This window comes from Delphinus delphis, chromosome 7 (assembly GCF_949987515.2).
Source record: "Delphinus delphis chromosome 7, mDelDel1.2, whole genome shotgun sequence".
Classification (NCBI taxonomy): Eukaryota; Metazoa; Chordata; class Mammalia; order Artiodactyla; family Delphinidae; genus Delphinus; species Delphinus delphis.
The window spans coordinates 28506040-28531555 of NC_082689.1; the positions used below are offsets into that span (position 1 = coordinate 28506040).

A 25516-nucleotide genomic window follows, 5' to 3' on the forward strand; every position below is an offset into this window, starting at 1 on the left:
AGTAGAATTGAGAATGGTAAGATGAAGGAATAGATGTTGTAAGAAAAAGCTAGCAGAGTAATTTGAGGTCTTGAAGTAGAGGTCGACATATTCTTGAGGACCTTAGGTTCTGAGGCTGTCTCTAATCACATTCAAATTACTTAGCTGCCCTCACAGCAGTTAGTCATCACCTAACCTGTTCCTTTTTTTTTTTTTTAAAGAACATTAACCTCTTTCCATTTGACTCTGGATTTCTAATTTCTGTACTACTTCACTTTCCTGGTTTTTTCTGCATGCTAGAGACCCTAAACCATAAGCTGGTATTCATAACATTTGTTTCACATGAAGTGCATGTTATCTCATCTGCCAAACCCATTTAAAATGGACTAGTGGAAATTGCCTCAGAAGCCAAACAGGTTGCACCTGTGTACAAGGGACCAGGTGTCTCTGAAGGGCTCCTAGATCTTTTGTATTCTTGCTGGCAAGGTGTCAGGCTGACCAGGTTGGTAAGTGGCTAACAGTTAAGATTTTAGGTGATCTAATCCTTAACTTGATTGATAGATGCTGGGTGTAATCTACAGATTCTGCATAGAAATTAGCACTTACCTCTGGGAGAGCCCCTACCAGCTGTCCAGTGCTTTACCAAATAGCTCTATACTCAAGAATGCGGCTTCTGGGTGAGGGAACAGTCGTAGTCATTTTACATGTGGTTAGAGAGAAGGCTTGGGTGATGAAAGATTTTAGCTAACCTACACGCTATAGGTAAACATTTTCGAAAACATTGCATAACCTGAATACAAAGTGAATTGTTTTCCAGTAAATACTGGCTTCAGCATTTTTCAAAAATCAAAGAATGGTATATTTTATAGAATGGGAAAACTAAGAAATGAAACTTGACCTGTTGTAAAACTAGGATTTAGTGCTGTTGAATTTCAATAACGGGCATACAGGGTACATTAGGAGTAAATGTCAAAGAATAGGGTCATGATGGGATCTGATACAGGGTGGAAAAATTTCTCTTAACCAGAAACACTGGGCCCTAAGAAGTTGGCTTAGGGTCAACCATATGAATTTAACATACAAAAACGGCAATTTAATTTGGTTCAAACATACATTTCAAACCTCTGTCTTTTCCTTGTAAAGAATGAAGTTCAGTTCACGATATACCAGAGTTAAAATTGCACAGCTGTCAGTATTCCACTAGAGAAAAAAAAAATTTTTTAAAAAGCGAAAAAATAAAATTTGAGTTCAGGTAGTCAGATATTCTTTTATAGTCTTACTACTTTAGGGAACAAACCCTTCCTAGGTATAAAATCCTGGAAAAAAATGCCATAGTTGCCACCCTATTAGTAACTAGTTTCCATGCCCCATATTTGTTGGAGAACCTACTTTCAGTGATGTTTAAATTTTTACCTTAATTTGCCTCAATTTCCCATTTATTAAAATGGCTGTATTGCCTCTAGAATTAAAGCTGAAGGGAAAAAGCAATTTTTAGTGATTCTCCTTATTCTACCAACTTGTTCTTGAAGCTACAGTCATGTCCAATGTTCCTACCCCCAATTTTTTTTGTTTTAAACCTTCGACCACTCGAGATATGTCAGCATTTCTGCTTAGTAACTGGCATATTATTACGCGGTGCAAACTATTGATATAAACAGTGACTTGTGATAGATTTTTTTCCCTTCTGTACTAAATAAGATCATTTCTCCTAGTCAGCAACTTAACAAGAACAAAGTTAAAGGTCTGACCTTAGGAAGGTAATTAAGGTGGATGAAAACATGGCAATACTACCAGGACTGATGGAATGTTGCTCAAGTGCAGTGGCTAGGGTCTAAAAGAAACTTTAGAGATCTGGTATGTTTCCAACTGAATGTAAGTGAAATAGCATGTTAAAGTCAAATTACGTGGTTTGTTTAAAAGTCACCCTCTTAGGGGCTTCCCTGGTGGCGCAGTGGTTGAGAGTCCGCCTGCCGATGCAGGAGACACGGGTTCGTGCCCCAGTCCGGGAGGATCCCTACATGGCGCGGAGTGGCTGGGCCCGTGAGCCATGGCCGCTGGGCCTGCGCATCCGCAGCCTGTGCTCCGCAACGGGAGAGGCCACAACAGTGAGAGGCCCGCGTACCGCAAAAAAAAAAAAAAAAAGTCACCCTCTTAACAGCAACCACAATTCTACTGCTTCCTGTTCTTCCATTTTCTTTCCTGTTCAATTGCTTGAAGCCCTCAAACAACACAAGTTCTGATTCTACAGTATCCCTGTAATTCCTTTCTCTGTGTATTTACCTACTTTTATCTTTCAATGTGCATTTCCATCTTGGCACCATAACAAACAATTAAAAAATGCTATCTAATGCATTATGCCACCGAGCACTGTAGCCAGTGATTAAGTTAGATTATCTTCAGGTTGAAAAGAGCGTAAGCTGAAGAAATAAATGACTACATCTTAACTAAAGGCAGGGGTCAAAACAACTTATGGTTAGTTTGAAAATGCTTTAAGGCCCGACTATCAGAGCTGATTGAAAACATTTGAGTTAGACAGAGTTGTTATGTGAATAGTGAGAAGTGTTACAAACACAGTAGCCATATGTTTTAATTAAAATAGAGTTTATTAGCTTTTCTTTTAATATAAACATGAGGAAGAAAAACCACATAAGTTGTAGCATTCTTTTCAAAATAAAACTGCAATCAGTATTTGAAGCTCCAAACTCCATAAACAATATTTTTTGAGGTGGTAGATTGTAATATTTTATATACCGTAATTTATCATTTATGTCTCTGTCCTTTAAAAATGATGGAACCTGCAGCACTCAATATAATGTGAAGCCTTGCTACAAAGAGAGAAAGTATTTCTGGCCCAGAAATGCTTTGTTTACAGGCAAAATTCCTAGGATTACATTTGAGAAGGTAGGAGGAGAAAGATTTCACATACTTGAGAACACTAACTTTTTTTTTTTTTAACATTTCAAGTTTAGGTGACATCGTTACCAATCTCCTAAAAGACTGATTACTGGACCTCCCTGCCTTTTAAAGCCTGAGGTAAGGGTTCCTAAGGTTTTACATGATTCCTCTTAAATAGCAGAACTTGAAGTGAGACACCTACAGCCAGGTTAACACATAGGATAGAAAAGCTGTTTCGTATCACTTACTCTATCACTACTATCAGGGTCCAGTTCCTTTCAATTTATTACATGTGAATTAACACTGTTGTTCATAATTCCTTTACCAAATCTAGAAAAAAGAAACTTAGGTGATCAAGCAGGTAAGCGGCCCAGCCTTGCAAAGGACTACTTTAGAAAGAGATGGGCAGGTCTATGAAGATACAAGGTATCCCCTTAAGTCTTAGTGCAATTTTAAGCTTTGAAACTTGTAGAAGTGTAAATGCCACCAACTTAACAAAACATCATTTGAAAGTTTAATTGAATTTCTTCTAAACTCATTTTTTTAACATCTTTATTGGAGTATAATATTGCTTTACAGTGGTGTGTTAGTTTCTGCTTTGTAACAAAGTGAATCAGCTGTACGTATACATATATCCCCATATTTCCTCCCTCTTGCGTCTCCCTCCCACTCTCCCTATCCCACCCCTCTAGGTGGTCACAAAGCACCCAGCTGATCTCCCTGTGCTATGCGGCTGCTTCCCACTAGCTATCTATTTTACATTTGGTAGTGTGTATATGTCCATGCCACTCTCTCACTCCGTCCCAGCTTACCCTTCCCCCTCCCCGTGTTCTCAAGTCCATTCTCTCTGTCTGCATCTTTATTCCTGTCCTGCCCCTAGGTTCTTCACAACCTTTTTTTCTTTTTTAGATTCCATATGTATGTGTTAGCACACGGTATTTGTTTTTCTCTGACTTACTTCACTCTGTATGACCTCACTACAAATAACTCAATTTCGTTTCTTTTATGGCAGAATAATATTCCATCGTATATATGTGCCACATCTTCTTTATCCAATCATCTGTCAGTGGACACTTAGGTTGCTTCTGTGTCCTGGCTATTGTAAATAGAGCTGCAATGAACATTGTGGTACATGACTCTTTTCAAATTATGGTTTTCTCAGGGTATATGCCCAGTAGCGGGATTGCTGGGTCGTAGGGTAGTTCTATTTTTAGTTTTTTAAGGACCCTCCATACTATTCTCCATAGTGGCTGTATCAATTTACATTCCCACCAACAGTGCAAGAGGGTTCCCTTTTCTCCACACCCTCTCCATTTATAGTTTGTAGATTTTTATTTTTTTAATATGGAACGCTTCACGAATTTGCCTGTCATCCTTGCGCATGGGCCGTGCTAATCTTCTCTGTATCGTTCCAATTTTAGTATATGTGCTGCCGAAGCAAGCACGTTTGTAGATTTTTTGATGATGGCCATTCTGACCTTAAGCTCTTAATTTTTTTATTTCAGCCCATTGTTTGCTATCCTCAAGAGGGGCTGAAACAGAACATTAATATTAAAAGCTTAATGTTTAAAATTTACAAACCTAAATGAGTTTAGAAGAAATTCGATTAAACTTGCAAGTGACGTTTTGCCAGTCTGTAGCATTTATAATTCTGCAACAGTGTTCTGGAGTATCCAAGCACACTATATTCAGGCTTGCAATTTCACTGAGACTTCTGGGACACCTTCTAGTTCACTGCCGGCTTGTTAATTACTGGACCACCATGTTGGCTGGAATTATGAAAATATCCTTTAATACAAGTATGTAACAAAGAGGAAAATCATCACAAAATCAGAAGCACCATCATAGTTAACAAGAAATGCAGCACGGACCCAATAGAAGTAAATAACCTACTTTCTCTGTTTATGATCCCAAACATGCTAATAAGTACTGCCTGCAAAGAATGTGGATGACAAGTGTTACTCAGCAGCTTTTTGGTTTAAACTGATTGCCAATAATGACTAGCAGCTTCAGTGGTACAGTAGGGAGGAAGAGCCCTTCAAAACCTAACGATGCTACAACAGTCTGTTCCTAAGTTTGGCTTTATGAGTTGTTAGGAGTCACATGTTTTAATGGTAACACTGCACCGATTCTAAAGGAATATGCAGCAGTATGGGACAGTGAGGCAAGAAAAACAGGAAAAATTATATAGTTAGTGTCTTTAAAGTCTAAAAATTTAAACTATTAATTAAAAAACCTCACATAGTTCACAGCTATCGGCCTACACAGTAAGCAGATATTTGTGCGTGGATTGGGAGCTTTTCGCTTTGGAGTGGTTTTTGTAACTCTGTTTACATTAAAAAGGACAGAAGAGTGTGTTACATTGACGAGGTCCCGTTCTTTCCTACAGCATAATCTTCGCTTGTCCATGAGTCTCTTGAATTCAATGTCTTTCTTTAAGGTGAAAATACTAACTTTGCTGGTTTCTGAGCAGGAGAGGTGATATTTCTCCAGTCCTTGTTATGAGGGGTTTATGATGTTACAACCCCTCACTTCTCCCTTAAGAGAGGATGGCATTGGAGCGCTGAATACCAATGAAATTATCAGCGCTGAAAGACCTTCTCATAGCAGCTCTACACAAGTCTTTGTATTTGTCTTCACACAATCTGGAAATGGCCTAGGAAAGTCAATCAGGTAGAACATAGGTACAATTAGGGGAAAAAAAGATGTTCGGACCTTAAAAAAACAAAAAAGCATCATTGATAAGGCACACATCTACATTCGTTTAGATAGTTCATAGTTACTGCTACTTTGGATAGCTGATATCTACACTAACTGACAATTCTCTAAGGTGATAACCTTTAAGGGCTATGATTAGATTGCTGGGGCAAGGGATAACTTGCCCTAATAACTTGGAGTTACTTAAAAATTGGGTTCCTAATGATAGGCTCCTAATAGCAATATCATCTGTTACCTACACACTTGATCCTTAAACGTAATGGACATACACTTGGGCAAAATCAGTGTTTACTCAGCTATTCAACTTCTATTCAATTTTCATTAGTTATTACATACTCTAAGAAAATTTTAATGAGGTAGGTATGTGCTGAAGGTAGGAGAGGTCTAATGACTGAAGCGCTGAAAGGTGCTATTTCACTTGCACATAAATTATGGTAGAAAAACATCTTATTCTAAAGTACCACCAAGGTACCACAGAAAGTATCAATTTTAAATGTGTTCATTTCAGTTGTGAATTTTGCTGTATACCCACCAAAAATCATAAGCCATAAATATTACTTTGTTCCATGTACGTTACCATTTACATTAAAAACTCATGTACTTTCTACATCCAGTATCTGAACCCACATTTTACCTTCCAAGTATAGGTCTCTCAGGTTAGCCACCGATGCTTTGTCTAATAAACTCATGGGACTGAACTGTGATACACACACACACACACACACACACACACACGAACTGCAAGCTGAGTAAAAAACAGTTAAGAGGGATTTCCCTGGTGGCGCAGTGGTTAAGAATCTGCCTGCCAATGCAGGGGACATGGGTTTGTGCCCTGGTCCGGGAAGATCCCACATGCCAAGGAGCAACTAAGCCCGTGCGCCACAACTACTGAGCCTGGGCTCTAGAGCCCGTGCTCTGCAACAAGGGCAGCCACTGCAATGAGAAGCCCGCGCACCGCAATGAAGAGTAGACCCCGCTCGCCGCAGCTAGAGAAAGCCCGCGTGCAGCAGCGAAGACCCAATGCAGCCATAAATAAATAAATTTATTTATTTAAAAAATCAAGACAGTAGAAATAGTAGAAATAGTCCAAAACATCAATTATATATATAAAAAAAAAGACAGTTAAGAGTGGTAAGTAGATTATGTAGGTACATATGATTAGGGATACAATTTTAAGAAATTATTCATGTATGGTTATATGTTAAGTGTAGAGGTTCAAAGGGAAAACCATTAAGAACAGATTAAATATGATTTAAAGTATTCTGAATTATGGTTACAGAAGAGACAATTTTTTTTTTATAATGTGAGATCCCTGTATAAACCATAAAAGACACAGGAAATATGATGCCAACGGGTTAATAAGCTCTTCAAACTGTTAACAGCTTTCCATTTTCCTAATCACTGCTTAATATAATTTAGCTACAGATGTGGCTTCGGTGGCTGACAGAAAACCCCAGTTAGTGATTTCACAGCCTTACCTCTAAGTTCTGTGCTCTTTCTTTGCTAAGAGGAGTGAATAGAAAATTCAGGTTGTTGTCATCTGCTAAGGAGCGAAGGTCAAAGTAGTATTTGGCATACACACTGGCGGGAACATTAATATTAAACTGAAGTAGCTCCAGGAAGTGCCTTTCCATCTCATTCCTGGGGGAGGAGAAGACAAAACCAACACAGGACAATTTTAGTCAACTGGGCTATCTTCAAAAATACCATTCTGAGCTACTAGGATGGCTCTAAATACTGTTTTGAAACAAATAATGGCTACCCAGCTGGATTAATACCCTAATGTTCAAACAAGGTACAGCTATTTGTGGTCCTTTCTGCGTCCCAGCACTTTGAGTTTGGGACAAGGGGGAAGAGGTTATGGCCCTCTTATGCACTCATGCTGCTGACTCAGGGGCTCATTCTTCAGAGTTCCATTAGTGCAGCTGTACGATTCATGCTCCACACTCACTCACAAGGCCCCGCTATAGTGATCAGATGAAAGGAATGATGTATGCTGTTTATTAGCTCTGAAGAACTTGCAGACATTTTCACCGGGCTGATGACAGGAAGGGGCTTATTGAAGTAGAGGCGAGCCAACAAAAGGAGTGGGCACATCACCACGGCAACAAATGGATCCATCGGGAGCCACTGCTATTATCTCTGAGGGGGGAAAACTCTTGAGGCAACAAGGATTCATCTCAAGTAAATAAATAAATAAGCTACATTCGATGGGAAAGGGAATCCCCCCCGCCCCCGCCACAATGCATGGGGCTGTGTCAAAGGACATAATGCAAGTTTCTGTTCACCTTAACCTTACTAGGGTGAGTTGTTGTCACCATGACAGGACAGGATGCACTTTTTAAGCTTAGGAAGGCAGTAAGATTATGTCTCAGCTAGACTAAACCCACTTTACGGTATGACCTCTGATAGAGCAGTTGTTTTCCCCCGGTGTTAGGAGAGCAGCCCAGGATGTTCAGACCTACCGCCCCCTGCCAGGTGAGACTGCACACGCCCACAGGGAGCGAATTCAATGAAGTGGGAAAGCAGAGTGTTGGGAGCAGGCTTCTGCTATATGACCATATCCAGCCATTTGCTTGCCAAATGTTTAAGTAAATAACTATAAAATTAGAGTAAATCTTACCACTTTTCACAGCAATCACTTTAGAGAGTTGATTATATAAAAATGATAAATACCCAAACAAACATGCGAGTGGCTTATTTTACAATACCTTTGGTTTCTTGGTTTTAAAGTGTTAATATTTTATCCATTGGATAAATCAACAAATGCTCCATGTTCTCCTGTATGGAGAGCAGAGTATGAGCAGAAATGAGGTTTCTCATTTGTTGAACTTTAAACCTAACTGAACCTACTTCCAAAATTAATTTCCTGTTCATACGGCCAGAAGTCTATAGAAATGTAAATCAGATAATGTTTTGATAATCAGCTAATCAGGACTTAATTTACTACAGGAATAAATGCACTTCACTGTCCCTTTTATATTTTCTCCACTAATACATTTTAATTGTGTGGAAATACAGTACTTCATAGGATTAACATGTCTATTAATAGAGCTTTAATCACTGAAGAAAAGCATTATGCCTATAGAATATGCATCTTCTGTGTTTTTTGTTGTTTTTTAAATGGCTAGATGGCTGAAGAGCATACCATTTACAGGTGCAGCAAATTTTCTGAACAGCAGCTGCTCAGTTTAACTTACTCTTTTGAAGGGAAATATATATTTAACAAGACACATAGATGTTAGAAAGTTTTAAAGAAAAGCAGATAGGCAGCAATTTTTCAATTCAGACTCAAAATGAGACCATTACAAATAGTGGTCAACAGCAGAGGGATGAAACAAATGTCTATTAAACACTTTGCTGTAATGCTTTCCGACTTCCAAAGATCATAAACAAAAGCAGCCTATTATAAACATAACTCCTGGTGATTCTCTGTTCTACACAGAAAAGTGTTGTTTAGAAGTAGTTTCTTCATAGCTGGACACGGCCGCCAGTGCTCCTGGGCTCACATCTATGAACAACCACACAGTTCCCTGCATGTTCTCTGATGTTGTACCTGGAACCAGAGCCCCAGTCAGCTCAGTTGCAGATTCTGAGAAAATTTCAGCTGCCATCAGGGCAGGGATGGTGTTCACGATTACAAATTTTCCTTCCTTCAAGGGACCAGTTTAAAGACTGATGATAGTGTTGGTCAACGTCACTTTAGTTTCTGCAACTTCCAAAAGTACTTCTATTCATTTCAAATTCATTATCTGCTGTTACACTGTTTGCTAAGATTGCTACCAGCAATATCACCATGACCACCCGGTTTACATTATCACCGAAGTGGACATTTTCACCAAAAGCCACTTTGACAGCTACTGACAGTCACTGGTCCCATCTCTTAGTCACAACTTTCCTCGCTTCAGCTGTAAATATGCACTTTGGTAATTCTGAATTATCTAGAGTAAGGGGCAAAGGTAACAAAAACAAACTCTTGCCCCTGCCTGCCATCTTGATCGGCCTCTGCTGTCCAATATAATCAACAGGTGTCCTTTCACATTTTCCTGAATGCCACCCACAAAGACATTTTCACTGTCAAGCGGGCACTTCAAGAGTCTGCTGGAATTACCTCTCTGGCTCATCCTGCTTCCCACCCTTGGGGCCCTTCACCAGAGCCAGATTGGAAGCCTGGTGTTTCATGCCAATGTGAGCGTGCCACCTGTGAGGAGAACCTGCCTAGTTAACTCAAGGCCCCACAAAGGGCTGCTGCTGTGTTTGCTGAGTGCCCTGGGTGAGGCCCCAGTGATGCTTCCCGGCCTACCTGAGAGGCAGGTGTTTCCTAACTCAGCAGACTTTAGGGGAGGAGACAGGAACACAGGGATCTGAAACCTTTATATGTGGCTACCTGTACATCATAGTTTCTGTAACAACAGAACCTCAGATAAAAAGGAGGAAAAGACCAGCAAAAGCAAATACACAATGTGTGACTCAGGTTGAAATTATAACCTGTCAGTAGTCTAGAGGCCCTAAGACCTTAACAGTGGCCACTTGCTTCAAAGACCAGGCATGTGCCCCTTAAAAATGGACTGGACCTGGTAGACAGCTTTAAGAAAGCTGTGAAGTTACTTGCTGTACCATGTTGTTCTGGTAGTGAGCTTGTAAAATGTTTGGCAAAAACCACCAGAAAAATAATTTCAATTTATTAAGCAGAATATTACAACAATAACACATCAAGACCTACCAATTAATGAGGGGAAATACAAGTTGTTATACTACAGCTAGATAGAAGGAAGGCTGTAATTTTATGTCTATTTCAGCTCTCTGCACAATGTAACATTTCTTAAAATGTAAACTTTATGGGAGCAAATGAGGCATTGGAAAATGGTTACAAAGTTCACCGTAACCTTACAAACTCACATGTCCTCAACTGTAATGTCCTTGAGGATCTGGCAGTAGTCCACATTCCATACAGCCTGATCGTCCCAAACCTTGGAGGCAAGAAGAATGGCTCCCAAAACAATTCTTTTCCAGTTAGTGGGGCAAATGTCGATCTCAGCATAAGTTAAAAGCCTTTCTAAGTAAACCTGCAAAAGTAGAGCACTGATCTTTGATTTTAGTTCAGTTTAAGTGCTGTGATAAGAACTGTTAGGAATGACAGATTTCATCTCTTTTTGACATGCCTTTTATTCCTAGGTTCTGCAAAGACTTTGCTCAGACAAGCCAAGGCCAGAGGCCAGGTCACGGTTGTAAGTCAGATGTTTCTGTTAGTCTGATATTTCTACTCTGCCCGTGTGAATTTCCAAGCGAATTTTGGTCACAGGAATGAAAGGACATCTCGGCAAAGGGCATTCTAAAGACACGCGTTGTATGATTACCTACCCCCTTGTAAAGGGCAGCACATACAGCCCAGGGTCGATTTCAACTGTTCAGTAAATGCTTGAGTGCCTACCACGTGCAATGTACCTACCAGACTGGTGGTGGCTGCGTGGCGATTTTACATAATGCTTGAGTGTGTAAAATTCTGGTAAGACTGAGCACATCTTTATCTTCTCTTCAGAGTAACCAGTCCTTTTGTGGCATGAACTTGAAGATAAAAACTGGTGGTCAAGAGAGCCTCCCAGTGGCTGCTGTGTGGCACAGCAGGACAGGCAGTACAAAGGGGCTTTACAACTGTGGAGTATTCCCGTATTTTAGTGCCTTTTTAAGGAACACACATGCATACAAAGGGTAGTCCTTTTCATATCCCCTATTTTTCACATCTCCATTATCATTTCATTATTCATTTCTGTCTTCCATAATCTGCAGCTTAGTCAATTCTTTTGGTTTTAAGGTGGGAAGAGCTGCCTGTGTCTGTATCCCTGGGGCTCCTCTAAACCTGCTGGTTTGTGAGATGATTTCATGGTTTCTTTTACATGTATCAAATGTCTATCCTACAAAGAACTGGATGGAGTTAACAGCTGAGTAAAGATTATAGAGGTAAGCTGTGATTTGTTGTTACCTCTGCAGAAGAGTATATATGCCATTTGACAAAAAGAAAAATGTCCAGTTTTAAAGAGTATGTTTACTCTCTGAAGGGTTATCAGATTGACAGCTCAGATTCGCCAACGCTCCCCAAACTCTACTGTGTTTTCAAACACGGGTATTGAGATTATATGTTCTTAGTGGAATTCTGCTCCCATTCCCCAGAGAACTCAGCACTCTCTAGTACCCTAAGAACGACTCTCCCTGCAAGCTTCAACTCTCTACTTTGTGGGACTAATCAGAGGCACTGAAACGACACTGGCAATCTCTCAACTTCCTCTCACCTTTATACTGGCAAACTTGGTACACGTGCCGATATTCCTTTATCCCACTTGCCCTCCTGTCTCGGAGGAAGCGAGATTTCTTTCTTTTCACTGAAGCTAACTCTTCTCTGAATGAAGTTGATCCCATCTCACTTCCGCAGAACACTGTTCGCACAGTTAGTCTCTTTTTGAACAACTTCTCCCTCTCTGTCAGAGGCTTCCTCCAGTGTGAATGCTTACACGTCCCCAGCCTGTCCCCCGCCTGTCCCCCAGACAGCGTCCTCATCTCCCATCCTCTCCTTAACCCACTTCAGTCAGCCTCCTGCTGCTACCACTCTACAGAGGCTACTCTTGCCATGGTCACCGGTGCCTTCACACAAACAACCCAGAGCTCTTCATCCCAGAGCTCCACTCCCCAGGCCTTCCCTCATACTGAAAGAGCACTGCCACACGCCCAGTCGCTGGGACCAAAAACCTGCACTTGAGTTATCCTGCTCCAATCTGTTAGAACTTCTTGTTATCTCTGCCTTCACTGGTACCCTGACCGCTTTTCTGTCTGTCACTTCTGACTTGTATCGCTGCCACTGCCTAACTTCTCTGCCTCCACTCTGCCTCCCAACAGAGTACAGTCTGTTCTCCCCAAAGCAGCCAGGAGAGCCTCTTAAATGAAGAGTACTTTATGCGGCTGCTCCAGATCTGCCAGAGGTTTCCCATCAAACAAATACCTTCTTCCCGTGGCCTGCAAGTTACGAGGCCCTGTGCGGTACGGCATTGTCCTTCTGTGACCTCATCACCTATGTTCTTTCCCTCGTTCCTCACTCTGATCACAATGGCCACCTTGCTTTTCCTTGAACACACAGCATGTTCCTGTCTCAGAGCCTTGCCCTCGTCCCCTCTGCCCGTAATGCCAGCGTTCCTGCTCTTCCTCAGTTCAGCCAGGTGCTGGGTTCAAACGTCACCTCTTCAGAGAGGCTCTTCCTGATCTTTCTAGGAAGCCCCTCTAATCACTTTATCTCTTTACCTTGCTTTCTCTTCATGGTTTTTACCACTACTTGAAATAGTCACCTTTTAAAAAATACTCATTGGGGCTTCCCTGGTGGCGCAGTGGTTGAGAGTCCGCCTGCCGATGCAGGGGACACGGGTTCGTGCCCCGGTCCGGGAGGATCCCACATGCCACGGAGCGGCTAGGCCCGTCAGCCATGGCCGCTGAGCCTGCGCATCCAGAGCCTGTGCTCTGCAACAGGAGAGGCCACAACAGTGAGAGGCCCGTGTACCACCAAAAAAAAAATAAATAAAAATAAATAAAAATTAAAAATACTCATTAAAAAAAAACATAGTTTGCTATACACCTGAAACTAACACAACACTGTAAATCAATTGTACTCCAATTAAAAAAAAAAACATTTACGTCTTCCACAGTTGCTCCATAAAGGCAAGAACTTTATTTATCCAACCTATTCTCTCCTCCACCCCCCACATGTAGAAAAGTGACACAGAGTAGGTATTCGGTGGGTATTTATGACATGAGCAACTTCTTGGTAGCATTTAGCGTTTGGACCACATTCTCCTTCTTGAACCTCTCCTGGTGTCTCTTATGATTTTCTGCTGGGTTTCCTACCACTCTAGCGGCTCCTCTGGGGATTTGTCCCTTAAGTGCTGATAGTCCCTACAGATCCATCTTCTACCCACTTTTTTTTTTTTTTTTTTTTTTGCGGTACGCGGGCGTCTCGCTGCCGTGGCCTCTCCCGTTGCAGAGCACAGGCTCCGGATGCGCAGGCTCAGCGGCCATGGCTCACGGGCCCAGCCGCTCCGCGGCATGTGGGATCTTCCTGGACCGGGGCACAAACCCGTGTCCCCCGCATCGGCAGGTGGACTCCCAACCACTGCGCCACCAGGGAAGCCCACCCACTTTTTATTTTACATACTTTCTCTGCATTTGAACAGCTACACTTAATTCCCTCCCTCTAACTCAGATTCATGCTCCAATGCTATATATTCAAATGATTACTAGACACTGCCATTCTGCTGTCTCGCAGGTACAGCAAGCTTAACTTGGCTACAAAGAAATGCCCCTCTTCCAACCCAAATGCTCTCCTTCCTGCATTTCCTAGCTCTCCACATGCAAGCACCATTCCTGCCTCTCTCAAGCATGTGCTAAGCACTCCAAGTGGCCTGTAGCTCCAAGAAAAGGCCTGTGTCTGATCCAGTACCCACTGAGGGGTCTCTCTTCAAAAGGACAAGCCTCCTCTCCTAAATTCTGCCTTGACAGGAGCAGGCAGTGAATGGCCTAAGTATTCTTTCCCTGCAGGCCATGCAGCTGACTTTCCCCCCTACAGGTTTGCTATAGGGAGGAGTAAAACAATCCCAACTACCTCTCACTTGAATATGATTTATTATTCAAATGATAAAATCTTACCATAGGAATTCAGAATGGATGACAAAAAGGTCCTTACAGCTGTAGCTTAGCAGGCTAACTAGAGTAAAGCCTTTTGAAGCACTACTGGCACCCTAATCCTGGGCAACTTCACATGCAGGCAGTAAGAGGACAGCAGGGATGGTTAACACCATTATCCGAGGAACAGAGAATTGAGGGCAGTAGTTCTCAATCAGGACACACATCAGAACTGCCTAGGCAGTAAGTACAGTCTGGGACTCAGCTTCAGACTACACGGAACCTGTTTCTGCCTGTGGACCAGATAGTTCAGTTATCGCCCCACCCTACCACCACAGCATGCGTCGTCTGTGTGTGTGTGTGTGCACTGCACGTGCATGTGTGTCCTCAGGTGTGGAAGGAGAAGCCAGAAATCTCTCCTGCTGCCTTTAATAGCAATTGTTTTGTGATGAGAAAAGCAATGGCAACATTTAAAATCATAATGATCATTAAAGCTCAAATGTGTATACTTTACTTTCTTTTGATAGGTTTCTCTTAATAAAGTTCTAATGATCATTTCAGGAACCTACTTTCATTTGGGAAAAACAGGACCATACCATGTGTACAAGACAGAAATTTCTACAGATGCTTTATGAAAGAAAAAATCTTACCAAAGTTACTATTGCACATTCAGCAGTTAGTTGTGCGGCACTAAAAAGAGTACGAACAAATCTGTAAATGAATTTGTGTTCAGGATCATGCTTAAAGTATTCCTCTGGAACTTTTTCTCGCTGAAAAGGAGAAAACATGCAATATAAGTGTCCATTGAAGAAAAATACTTAAAAGTACCCTTAAGATAGCAGTCTTCACACTTGGGCCCACGTGCCCCTTAAAAGAATTTTGATTGGGTGACATGTCTTGTAGCCTTTTAAATATAAACAATGGGATCCTAAAATACCACAGAGATCCAATACTCACCACCATTCATTAAAGAAAAATACAGGCACAACCTCAGAAAATTTATGTATTTCCACCTTCCTCCCCACAGAATTCTAACCAAATGTAAACTACTGGGTTGGCCAAAAAGTTCAACTGGTTTTAAGTAAAAATAAAAGACACAGCTTTCATTTTCACCAAGAATTTTATTGGACAATATATTCACTAACCGAACAAATTTTTTGGCCAACCCAATATTTTTAGGCTCAAAAGTCTTGCTGATCACCATATGTCACATTTTCTGTCACACATTTCCAGTGTCCTGTAACCATAAGGCTCTAAGAATATGCTGTCCTATACAGCAGTCACCAGCCACATATGGCCACACAGCACCCGAAGAAGTGAATTTTAAAACTTGGTCATTTTAATTGGTTTAAAATTTAAACAGTTTTCTAATGTTCTTCTTAAAGGTCTTACCATATTAGGTTTATTTATAAATATTTATATTGTTTGATGCTATGGAAAATCATCCTTTCAAAAGATACATTTTCTGTTACTTGGGTATGTTTACTTACCTGCTCACTATTCATACAAAGTGCAACTCGGTTCTTATCCATCAACCCCTTATACAACATGCCTTCGGTAAAATGACTAGACACAACATGGCGGGGGGAAGAAGACTTAAAGGAAGATGAATTTGACTTCGAGTTGGAGGAAGTAATTTTCTTCTAGTAATTAATTTCAAAGCAAATCAGCATGAAATAAACACAACTGTATAAGAGAAAAGTACAACTTCAATAAAACTGACACTTACTGTGAGTGGATGTGATCTCTCATCAAAAATATCCAAGGATCTATCTGCATCTCTATAAAATAAGAATGTGCATTTAAAAAATTAATTCAGGAGTTACTATCTTAGTAAAATATCTGCTAGGAGTAGAGAGAGGGGTAGAGGAAGCTTAACCTTCAACAAAGCAAACAGTATAGTATAAACTCTTCTCCTGGATTCCGCCCTTAGAAAGGTTTCCTGACCTATTTTTACTCAGCACATCAAGTTCCGTGAAATCTTTTCTACAACAACCAGCCAGAGTTGCCTTAATAAGCACTGACCCTCCCTAACAGGCAATGCTAGTAAGCCAATATATTTTCACTCCTCTAACCTCACACTGGAATATGCAAGAACATCTTATAAAGCAGTGGTGGTGGGCAATAAATTCTTCTAACTTCAATGAATGTGAATATGACATTCATGGTTTTTTCCCGTTTTTTTTCTCTTTAGTTCTTTATATTCTTATTGTGTATTTCTTCCTGTCTCTTAAATAGTTTGAGTTAAAAATGTAATTGTCTTTTTATTTTAAAAGAAACCAGGCTTTTTATTTAAAATTTCACCACACTAATACACTGTGCTCATTTAAACAGCGGTTCTCTAAATGTGGTCTGCAGACTTCTGGGATTCTCCCCTATCCCCTCTTCGGGAGGCCCAAGAGGTCAAAACTGCTTTTATAAGAATACTAAGACACTACCTGCCCTTCACACTGTGTGACATTTGCTATGGATGTATAAAAGCAAAAGTGTGTAAAACTGCTGGTTTCTGAGCATGAATCAAGGCAGTGGTACCAAACTGAATTAGAAGTCATTCAATTATTCACTGCCACTTGCAGTTAAAACTCTGCTTTAAGAACATCCTTGATAAAAGAGTAAAAATTAATAGTGTTCTTAAACCTTGGTCCTTCTTTTTAATATTCTGAATAAGTGGAAAGTATGCATTAAGCACTTTTACATACTGAAATATGGCTGTGTTAAGGAAAAGCACTTGTGACTTAGTGGTAAGTCATTTTTTTCATAGAACACCATCTTTATTTGAAACACTTTTTTCATCGAACACCGTCGTTATTTGAATGTACAACTGACAGTTATTCTTTCAAATATGAACAAAGTGAGCCTGTCACTTCAAGGAAAATAACTCTAAAGTTACTTGTTGCCAATGATAAAATTCAAGCCATCAAGCTAAGAATATCAGGATTTTTGGAAAACTTGTACCTTCTATTGTGAACTTGACAACTTCTCAATACTTAAAAGACTTTTCTGGTAAGACTGGTGGTGATACTAACAAAAGTGAGTTTTTGACACTGTCTAAAGAAATGTGAACCAATACTTTCCAAATGACCAACGTATAATATTATAAAGTCACGTACAGGTAAAAAGATCTACTCAGTATGCATGACAGATCAATGGGTATTAAGTTAACATAGTATTTACTACAAGTTCATTGATATGATTTAGAATTCCATTTTAACTAATTTAAGAAACTAGCACATGCAGACTTTTGGTACAGTATCAAAGAATATACCAAATTATCTGAAGGCTTTAAAAATACACCTTTTCCAACTATATATCTGCACGTGGCTGGATCTTCTTCCTATTGTTTCTTCAAAACAAATGACTGAAGACAGAATAGATATGAGAATCAGCTGTCTTCTATTAAGGAGATACTTTTCTCTCAACATTTTTTGTCGTGGAAAATAGTTATTTTTCATTAAAAAAAATGACTTATGTTAAACACTGGGGTTCCCAATCAGGGGTGATTTCGTCCCCCCCGGGGACTTCTGGCCATGGCTGGAGACAGTTTTGGTTTTCGTAATGTGGAGGGAAGAAAGTGCTACTGGCAACTAGTGAGCAGAGGCCAAGGGTGCTGCTATATATCCTATAACACACAGGACAACACCCCACAACAAAGCATTATCTAGCTCAAAATTTCCATAGTGCTAAGGAAAACTCTGTTTTAACATACAATGGATTTAATTTTTTAAATTCTCAATTTCAATTTCTAATACAGTAAATTATCAATATAACCCATATAAACAAACACTCTGGGATGCTCGGTAACTTAAGAATTAAGAGTTCTAAGATAAAAATGATTCACTTCAATATTGTAATAAAAGCACTCTAATAATAAAAGTTTATGCCAGTAACGCCTACAGTTATTACCTAACACTAAACTTGATACTTTGTAAATTAATTAGCTGGAATAACAAGATAGGTTTTAAAAGAGCTCACCTGTTCTTTATGTGGTAATATATTGCTAAGGTCACACTGTGGAGGGAAAAAAATACATTGTAATAACTGATTTTTATCATTATCAGGCCTGAAGACATTTTTAAAAAGGGGTTAGCAAGGAGGGAAGACCTTCCAGAGGTCCAGTGGCCCTGAAATCCTCTAATTCAGAACAGTACCACATGGGTGCTTTCCCCCTTGTTTTAGGTTCTTCGGCTTTTAGCAAAATTAGGAGACCCAAAATGCTAGATATGCTGTTAGAAGGCATGTTTGGTTGATTATTATAATATATAAATTATTACATATTTCCCATCATTTGTCCTTCTACCCACAAAACTTTGTCATGTACAAGTTATATCTATCTAGACACATGCTTAAATTTAAGCCATATAGTAGTTTGTATGTGTGTGTGTGTGCGTGGTTTTTTTTGTTAGCCCCTGCATTTCAGTTGATTTAGTTCGCTATCCACCTACCCATCCGTTTTCCATTATTTCCCTAAAAGTAAATAATAAATATACCAAAATGACTTAAAATCACTTTTACATAATTATTAGAAAATTTTATAGCCACAAAACTGATGATAGGTCTAGCTATCCTGAAATAAGCAGTGCTAATAATACAGCATAATACTGCACAGTATACTATTAATGACAGGTGTTTCCAAATTATTTTAAATAAAGTATTAACGAACAGATAGATACCAGTCCTTAGGTACTCTTTTTTTTTTTTTGCAGTACGCGGGCCTCTCACTGTTGTAGCCTCTCCCACTGCGGACCACAGGCTCCAGACACGCAGGCTCAGTAGCCACGGCTCACGGGCCCAGCCGCTCCGCGGCATGTGGGATCTTCCCGGACCGGGGCACGAACCCGTGTCCCCTGCATCGGCAGGCGGACTCTCAACCACTGCGCCACCAGGGAAGCCCCTTAAGTACTCTTTTCTAAGTTACTATATTCCTAAGTTATTCACAGATGTTGTATATTAGGCAACAAAGGGGTTCTCTGGTTAAGTTTTATGCTCCCCTTTGTTCTCAGTGTCTAAAATGAAACTCAAAATAACTGAGGGAAGGCAAATCTGAATTTTATAATAGGTCTATAGAATCTTAGCACTTGTATTAAGGCCTGTAACACTGTTAGCATCAAAGATGGATACTTCTATAGTGCTTCAAAGTTTCATCTTCAAATTGATTTTAAAATCACAGAATTAGAAGTTTTATGATGGAAAGGACCACTGAACCGTAGATGACATTTAATTAAACAACCCATTTTACAGATAAGGGAACCAAGGCTTAAAACTGACTTACCCAAGGTCCCACCAATTATCAGAAGCAGTTCTCTTTCTCCTGCCCTCTAACCAAATAGTGGCTCCCAAGCTCAGCTGCACACTGGGATCATCTGAGCAGCTTTAAAAACTGCCTGGCTTCTGCTTCAAGATGTTCTGATTTAACCAGCACTGGGTATGACCTGGGCATCAGGATTGTTTTTAAAGATCCCCAGATGACTGCAGTGTGCAGCAAAGTTTAGGAATGAATGAGTTAGGGTTAAGATCAGAGAATCACTCGGGATGCTTTTGTCCATATGATCATGCTTCACATCATTCCCCATCCTGTCAAAAGGTGTGTGTGCATGGGTGAGAGAGAGACAGACAGACAGACAGGCAGACACTGTGTCTTGGAGGCAGGGGCAGGCGGGTGGACTTTGTGCATCCTGAAACATATATCTTGAAAAGTTGCATAAGTGATTCTAATAAGGCTCACCTACCCCACTGAGAACAACTACCCCACTGAAAACTAACCCCATGATAAACATTTTCAAAATCATTCCTAAAAGCCAACTGGCCCTATTTATTTTCTCAGTAAACCTTTATTTCACCAATAATATATGTGATGAATGATCATTTTTAAAACTTAATGAGAGCAAATTAAAATTTACTATACTTCCAAAAATTAGACTAGGTTGGAAAAAAAAGGATGAAACCTACTTGTCTGAGCAAGGTTAATCTTTTTTTTTTTTTAAATTTTATTTAATTTTATTTATTTTTGGCTGCGTGAGGTCTTGGTTGCTGCACGCAGGCTTTCTCTAGTTGCCGCGAGCGGGGGCTGCTCTTCATTGCGCTGCATGGGCTTCTCACTGTGGTGGCTTCTCTTGTTGCAGAGCATGGGCTCTAGGCGCATGGGCTTCAGTAGTTGTGGTTCGCGGGCTCAGTAGTTGTGGCTCGCGGGCTCTATGGCGCAGGCTCAGTAGTTGTGGCGCACGGGTTTAATTGCTCTGCGGCATGTGGGATCTTCCCAGACCAGGGCTCGAACCCGTGTCCCCCGCGTTGGCAGGTGGATTCTTAGCCACTACACCACCCGGGAAGTCCCTGAGCAAGGTTAATCTTCAAAGTACTTTTGAATTATATCCTGGACATCAGACTCTTTCGAATTCAAAAGAAGCTGTGACTCTAGCCAAAGTAGAGTGGTTTTTGTACCCACAGATTCAGTGTCTTGGCTGAATAAAAACATTCAGTGATTATGTGATAAGTGCCCAAACTCAGGACTTCAGAGAGAGATGGGGCTCAGTTTTTGCTGAAACATGATTTGACTGCAACTATTATTGTAAGCAAGAGAGGAAAGTTACATTATTATGACTGTGAACCTGCTGTCTTTAATTAAAGTAGAAGTTACTGATAATTTAAATAGCTAAAAAAAAAGCTGGCACATTAAAAACCAATTAAAAATATAATTAGCATATAAACTTAAGACGAAAAATAAAATTAAGGATAAGGATATTAATATTTTCAAATAGCATTTCCCAAACTGTGTCCTGGAAAATCAACGTTCATATCCTAAGGAGATGTTAATGTTTCGTGGACAACTGCGAGGGAGGAGGCAAGAAGCGCTGCATCCCGTTTGGCTTTTTTCTCTTAAATAAACTTGAAAGGTTCATCATTAGGGTGTTTTGAAAGTGCGTCTCCAATTGTGGACTATGAAGTGCTCCCAGAAATTAAGGAATAGTTTTCGTCATCATGACACTGTTCGTGTCTTCTTAAGTATAAGCCTGACCACAGCCATGTTTCTGAAACCTCATCTCTTTTATTGTTCTCTGCTGTGATTGATACAGTTGTGTGTTGGAGATATATTTATATATATAAACAAAAATTAAATCTATCTATTAAGTTAAAACCTCAGTTGAACAAATTTCATCTACAAAGAAATTAAGCTTGAGTGTGTATTTCTTAAGACTGGTTTGATATATTTTCCCCCTCTTTGGGGGACAGGAAGGAGAAGTAAAATTTCATACAGAAATAGTGCAGGAAAAAAAATGCACAGTGGGATAAATCTGACAAAATCCAATTAAATTTAAATGCAGATTCACTTTGGTGCCAGTAGGGGACAATCTGTTCCTTCTTCTAAGAGTAGCTTCCAAAGTAGTATACGTTGTTTTAGGACTACAGCTCATAAAGAAATAACTTTTTCTAGAAATAGCCAATAAAAAGTACCTCTCTTTCTCATTATGTTCAACAACGTCTTAACAACAGAAATGCGTCATATAAAGATTTATACTATTTCTGGGATTTCTTATTTGCTAACTGGCTTTCCCTTCTATCATGCACTCTAAGATTACAATGGAAACTGAAAATTCATATTTAGGTCTTGAAATCAATATATAGTTGACACCAGTTTTTTAACCTGATCACTGAAAAGGACAATTCAAATGAATGAAATTATGTATGGCTAGGATGCTTTTAGCGATAAGGGGGTCTGTCACTCAGCCCTTGGCAACCTAGTTGTACTCACCATTTTATTGTGGTTCTAAGATTAGGCTGGCTGACTGTGCTGTCATCTAGAAATATTGTTGAGCATGAGCTATACTTTTTAGTAAGCTGCCCTGGAGATACCTGAAGGGGAAGGGAAATAGAAGAAAATGTCACAGTAAGTTAAACCTATAAAAGTGTGTTTTTTTCCTTGGTTAAAATGTCAAACGATAAAGCATTAAGATTTTTCTTACACTCCATGAACTCCCTGAGTGTGATATCATGTGCAGCTCTATGGGAAACCTCTATACTCTGACTTCCACAGACGAGCTTTGAGAAATGAGTTATAAAATGCTGCCTTGATATAGTACCTATAATCAAACCTGGCAAGCACCTATTATAAATTACCTTTTATAATAATGTAAAAAGTTTAGAATAAGATTTCAGGGTTTTTTCCTTAAGCAATGAAATGCAGCTGAGATTTCCTATTTCTATTCATTTACTACAATAAAACGTAATGCTTTATATAATACCGACATAGGAGTATTTCACTGCAGTAAATGAACACCAGTAATAAATGTATTACTTCAGGAGACAGTGTGACGAAACAAACGTTTTCGAATCAGAGGCTGGGCATGCCAGAGCTGCTCTATCACCAAAAAGCTGGGGGCCGTAAGTCTCTCTGGGCCTCAATTCCCTTATCGGGAGGACAAAAAGGTATTGCTTAAAGATTCTCTCGCATCCAAAAAAACGGATAAAACAACTCGGAGAATTTAACTTCTCACTTCATGTTTAAGTAAGACTGCCATTACATTACTCAAGTGAGAACCTCAGAGAATACTTTCCATTCATTTCAAAATTGTACTAATTCTGTTCTGTGTTATCTGACACTCCTGCCTCACCCATGCTGCTCTCTGCCTGCAATGCCTTTTTCTTCCTCCTGTCCCAGCAAGCTTGACCCCATCTTCCTCTAGGATCCCTTTGCCAGCAGGCATACCACAAAACTTCTCACTTTCTGCACACTCACACATCTAATTTACCAACTGTTCCATGGTCTCAGCTGCTTGCATAGTACTACTCTCTTAAGTAAACAAGCTTCTCCAGGTTAGGAAGATTCTTCTCCTACCTCCAGCTACTGAGCACAGAATCTGGAACAAATTAGGATTCAACAAGGGTTTGAGAAATTATTTAAGATCAGTTACAACTAGAAGGTAAATCTTACTAAAGATACAAATTCGTGAGAGTTTATCTACAATGGTATTGGATAGGTGACAAAGAATTTTTTGAGACCCTCTAGAGAATGAACTATCTTTAAAACACTTTAGAAGTATCCATTTATTTGTGAAGAGCCCATGAACACGGCAATAGTCAAATACTAAAATGGCCTAAACTATGTTAGGACAATTCTCTTCCTTAAGTAAGGCCAATAACCAAATCCCAATCACTGAAAGCAACCGGAAGGAATAGTAGCATCCTTTAATACCACAGAATACAAACGATTTTAAAGCTGGGTTTTGTTTTCGGTTTTCATTTGTTTACTAATTCAGATGAGCCTTCCTTCCTCCTACTAATATAAAACAGTCTTCACCATGCTGTCACACTCTCCCATCGGCGTCCTCCACAAATACATGAAAGGTGAGGCAGGGAGAAAATCTAGTTGATGCTTTTTAAAATACAGAGCATTTAAATAAAAATTGCCAGTATCCAATAATCAGAAATACCCAAATGGTATATAAAACACCATTCTGCTTGCTTCAGATGCTTTATGCAAGGCCACTTATTCCTTATTAACAAAAAGTTCTAGATGTAACGTATTTGAAAAGTACCACTATTTGGAAGACTAATTTCTCCTTCAAGCTAGAAATGTTTTAAACTACAACTCTGATATGGCCCTTAAGTTATTTGGTTAATGTGTAATTTTAGAATCTCAAAAAACAGATACAGCATGAAAAATGAAAATTCACTCATTCAAATACTTTGATTCTAAACGAAGCAGGTTATCTTTTAAGGTCACTACTATTAGGGTATAATAAGACATACACTACACGTAATAAAAGTCAATTCTGACCAAAAATCTGTATATATGAGGGGAGTAAAAATAGTAAGGAAATGTACCAAAATATAGACTAGTTGGTAGAGCTCCGGGTGCTATTTATCCTGTTTTCCTCTATTAAAATTTTTTTTTCTATTATGAAAGTATATCGATTTGTCTTTGGAAATATTAGTGCTAAAACATTAAAAATTTTTAATTAGATGTGGTCTATAGTCCTATGGGGACTCATTTAATGTATCAGCAACTTACAGTCTAGTGGCTCGATCCTACAAAAGAAACACTTCCACAGGCCTACTCCTGAAACTATTCAAACTTTCCAGCATCTAGTATTCACTAAAGGATGGCAGAATTGAAGCCTCTGAGCAAAGCCTAGATATATTAGCTGCCAGCAGATTACTTTCCTCTCATCTTGCTTGAAAATTTAAGATAACTGTCCTTTATGATTAAAGCCTTACCATTGCTGGCTCACAACCTCAATAAACTACACTGGCACACATAAGGGTATAAAATGCAAATACAAAAAAAGTCAAGTAGCAAAAAACACTACTGACAGTTTAATGTTCATAGGTATTATTTCAATTGGTCACTGAAGAAGAGTATTTATCTTCATTCAGCACTAAGGACAGAATAGATGGACTTTTACAATCTTTACAAGGGGAAAGGTTGCTTAGTAGACTTCAGGTTTAGTGGTGAAGACTAGAAAATAATCACACCTAGGAGGCTAGTAAGTAACAACCCCCAAAACTTATCATGGTTGAAATCCTGCCCCCACCCAATGAATCTTCCCATTGTGCCTACTGCCTCTGATTTTAACCCATTAAAAGAATAAAGCTGAAGTTCACTTTTTTCCTCCCCCTTTTCACAAGTTTTGGATGTTTATTAAGAATCAATGACTTTAACTGAAAAATTTGTAATACTCCATCTATGTTGCACATTAATGGACAATATGGTAGGGTGAGTGGTTTGAACAGAATTCATACTCAAGGCCTTAGTAGAAAAGTATAATATTCTAATTATAGGTATAATCAAAAATATTGTCTGAATGAATATCGTTAATTATATTGAATTAAAACTTCAAACTTAGAACCTATAGTCAAAGAATAAATCTAAGTTTGAGTAGACTGACCACAAATCTATTTCCTCTCCCCCTTCTTTCAGAGATATCATCTCATTAGAATTAAAGGCATTTTTTAAAAAGGCTATACATAAGACAGGATAAACAGCAGATGATTTTTAATGTTTGAAAGGTGAAAAGACTAGATAAAGGAGTGGTAACTGACATGGCAGAACAGAGGAAGCACAACCTCGGTACCTACAGAGAGTGACTAAGACAGGAACAAGAAACCAGTTTGTCTTACAGAACCCAAGGCAGGCTCAGAGTTCAGAGGCGTGGTCCCCAAATCCTTGCAGTGAGGCCCATCAGTTAACGAGTTGTCCAAGTGATGCTTCCAATTAGATCTTAACAGCCAGCCAGGGACCATCACACGTTTGAGGGAAGCCCCCAAGTAAGAG

General features: G+C 39.6%; 1 protein-coding gene and 1 non-coding gene across 6 annotated transcripts in view; both read right to left on the reverse strand.

Moving 5' to 3' along the window:
- Positions 1-326: 326 nt before the first annotated feature.
- CCNYL1 (cyclin Y like 1) overlaps positions 327-25516 on the reverse strand; it is a 38776-nt gene continuing 13586 nt past the window's right edge. The window contains exons 4-10 of one of the 5 annotated variants that reach the window (XM_060016211.1): positions 21995-22095; positions 18223-18258; positions 15980-16031; positions 14901-15020; positions 10492-10658; positions 7071-7233; positions 327-1179 (exon numbers count right to left, since the gene is read on the reverse strand). In XM_060016211.1, the coding sequence (XP_059872194.1) occupies positions 1096-1179; positions 7071-7233; positions 10492-10658; positions 14901-15020; positions 15980-16031; positions 18223-18258; positions 21995-22095 (723 nt within the window). In that variant the 3' untranslated portion in view covers positions 327-1095. Of the gene's footprint in view, positions 1180-4219; positions 5590-7070; positions 7234-10491; positions 10659-14900; positions 15021-15979; positions 16032-18222; positions 18259-21994; positions 22096-25516 lie in introns of those variants that run through there. The other 4 variants (XM_060016212.1, XM_060016209.1, XM_060016210.1 and 1 more) reach the window with 4 other exon arrangements.
- LOC132428837 (U6 spliceosomal RNA) lies at positions 4213-4319 on the reverse strand. Its single transcript, XR_009520228.1, has one exon. It is a non-coding gene; the product is annotated as a U6 spliceosomal RNA (small nuclear RNA).